Source organism: Salpingoeca rosetta (assembly GCF_000188695.1).
Source record: "Salpingoeca rosetta unplaced genomic scaffold supercont1.8, whole genome shotgun sequence".
In the NCBI taxonomy this organism is placed as follows: domain Eukaryota; class Choanoflagellata; order Craspedida; family Salpingoecidae; genus Salpingoeca; species Salpingoeca rosetta.
Genome location: NW_004754926.1, coordinates 1390480 through 1391806, shown reverse-complemented (window position 1 = coordinate 1391806; position 1327 = coordinate 1390480). Strand labels below are relative to the sequence as shown.

The 1327-nt window shown below is 64.3% G+C and overlaps 1 protein-coding gene across 1 annotated transcript in view; it reads right to left on the bottom strand.

Annotated features, from left to right (window-relative positions):
• PTSG_12079 (uncharacterized protein) overlaps positions 1 to 1295 on the bottom strand; it is a gene marked incomplete at both ends in the record, with an annotated part of 7849 nt that extends 6554 nt beyond the window's left edge. Inside the window, one exon of the mRNA XM_004995450.1 lies at positions 21 to 1295. Coding sequence (XP_004995507.1) covers positions 21 to 1295 — 1275 coding nt within the window. The remainder of the gene's footprint in view (positions 1 to 20) is intronic.
• Positions 1296 to 1327: the final 32 nt, after the last annotated feature.

Sequence of the window (1327 nt, the reverse complement as noted above, 5' to 3'; positions counted from 1 at the left end):
CCCTCCCGAGCTGCGCGCACTGCAACGCAGAGCGGGTCTGCCTGCTGTCCAGCCTTGATGGCATTGGGCGTGAGCCAGGCGGGCGTGCGGCTTCGCACAACCGTAGGTTGGTCTGGCTCAGCCAAGAGCGGGTCCTCGTCGTCACCGCTCTCGCCCTCATCCGCGTCGTCGTCATCGTCGTCGAGTTGTTGCGGCAGGACCGGTGCGGCAACCACGTCAACTGCGGGCTCGGCTGGCGACTGCTCAACAGCATCGCGAGGAAGGCGGGAGAGCGCATCGGCAACCACGTTGCTGCTGCCTGGTCGGTGAATGACCTCAAAGTCGCAGTCCTGCAGCTCGAGGCTCCAGCGTCCAAGGCGACCGCGCGGATCACGGATGGATCGCAGCCAACGCAGGGCAGCGTGGTCCGTGACGACCTCAAACGTGGTCGCAAAGACGTACGGTCGGAACTTGCGGATGGCCCAGACGACACCAAGGCACTCCTGCTCGCTGACGGAGTAGTTTTTCTCCGCCGCGTTCAGCGCCCGGCTGATGAACGCCACCGGGTGGTGCACGCCATCGTCGCCGGCTTGCGACAGCACGGCGCCAAGGCCTGTGCCGGAAGCATCCGTGGTGATGCGGAACGCACGCGTGAAGTCGGGATAGGCCAGGACTGGCGCGCGGCAGAGCTCAGCGCGAAGCTCGTTGAAGGCGGCCAGCTGCTGCTCTCCGAAGTCAAAGGGCACATCCTTCTTCAGCAGCCGATAAAGGGGCGCAGCAATGCGGGCAAACTGGGGAATGAACCGGCGATAGAAGCCAATCATGCCCAACACGCGGCGGATGTCCTCCACTGACGACGGAGGCGCAAGCTTGGAGATACCATCCAGCTTCGCCGGGTCGGGGCGCACACCGTCAGCCGAGACGATGTGGCCAAGGTACTCCGTGCGGCGTTGCAGGAAGTGGCATTTTTCACGCTTGAGGCGCAAGCCAACCTCCTGCAGGCGCTGCAGCACCTTGTCGAGCAGGGCGATGTGCTCGTCAAAGCTGGAGCTGAACAACAGGATGTCGTCCAGGTAGATGCACGCGTTGCGAACATCAGCCAGCGCGGCCTGCATGGACCGTTGGAAGAACGCCGGGGCGTTGCGCAGGCCAAACGGCACCACCTGGAACTCATACAGGCCCGTGTGGGTGATGAACGCCGTCTTCTGGCGCGCATCCTCCGCCAGCGGGCACTGGTGGTACGCTGACGCAAGGTCGAGCGTAGTGAAGAAGCTCGCGCCACCCATGTTGTCAAGGGTGTCATCGAGGCGCGGCATGGGGAAGGCGTCTGGGACGGTCACCGCGTTCA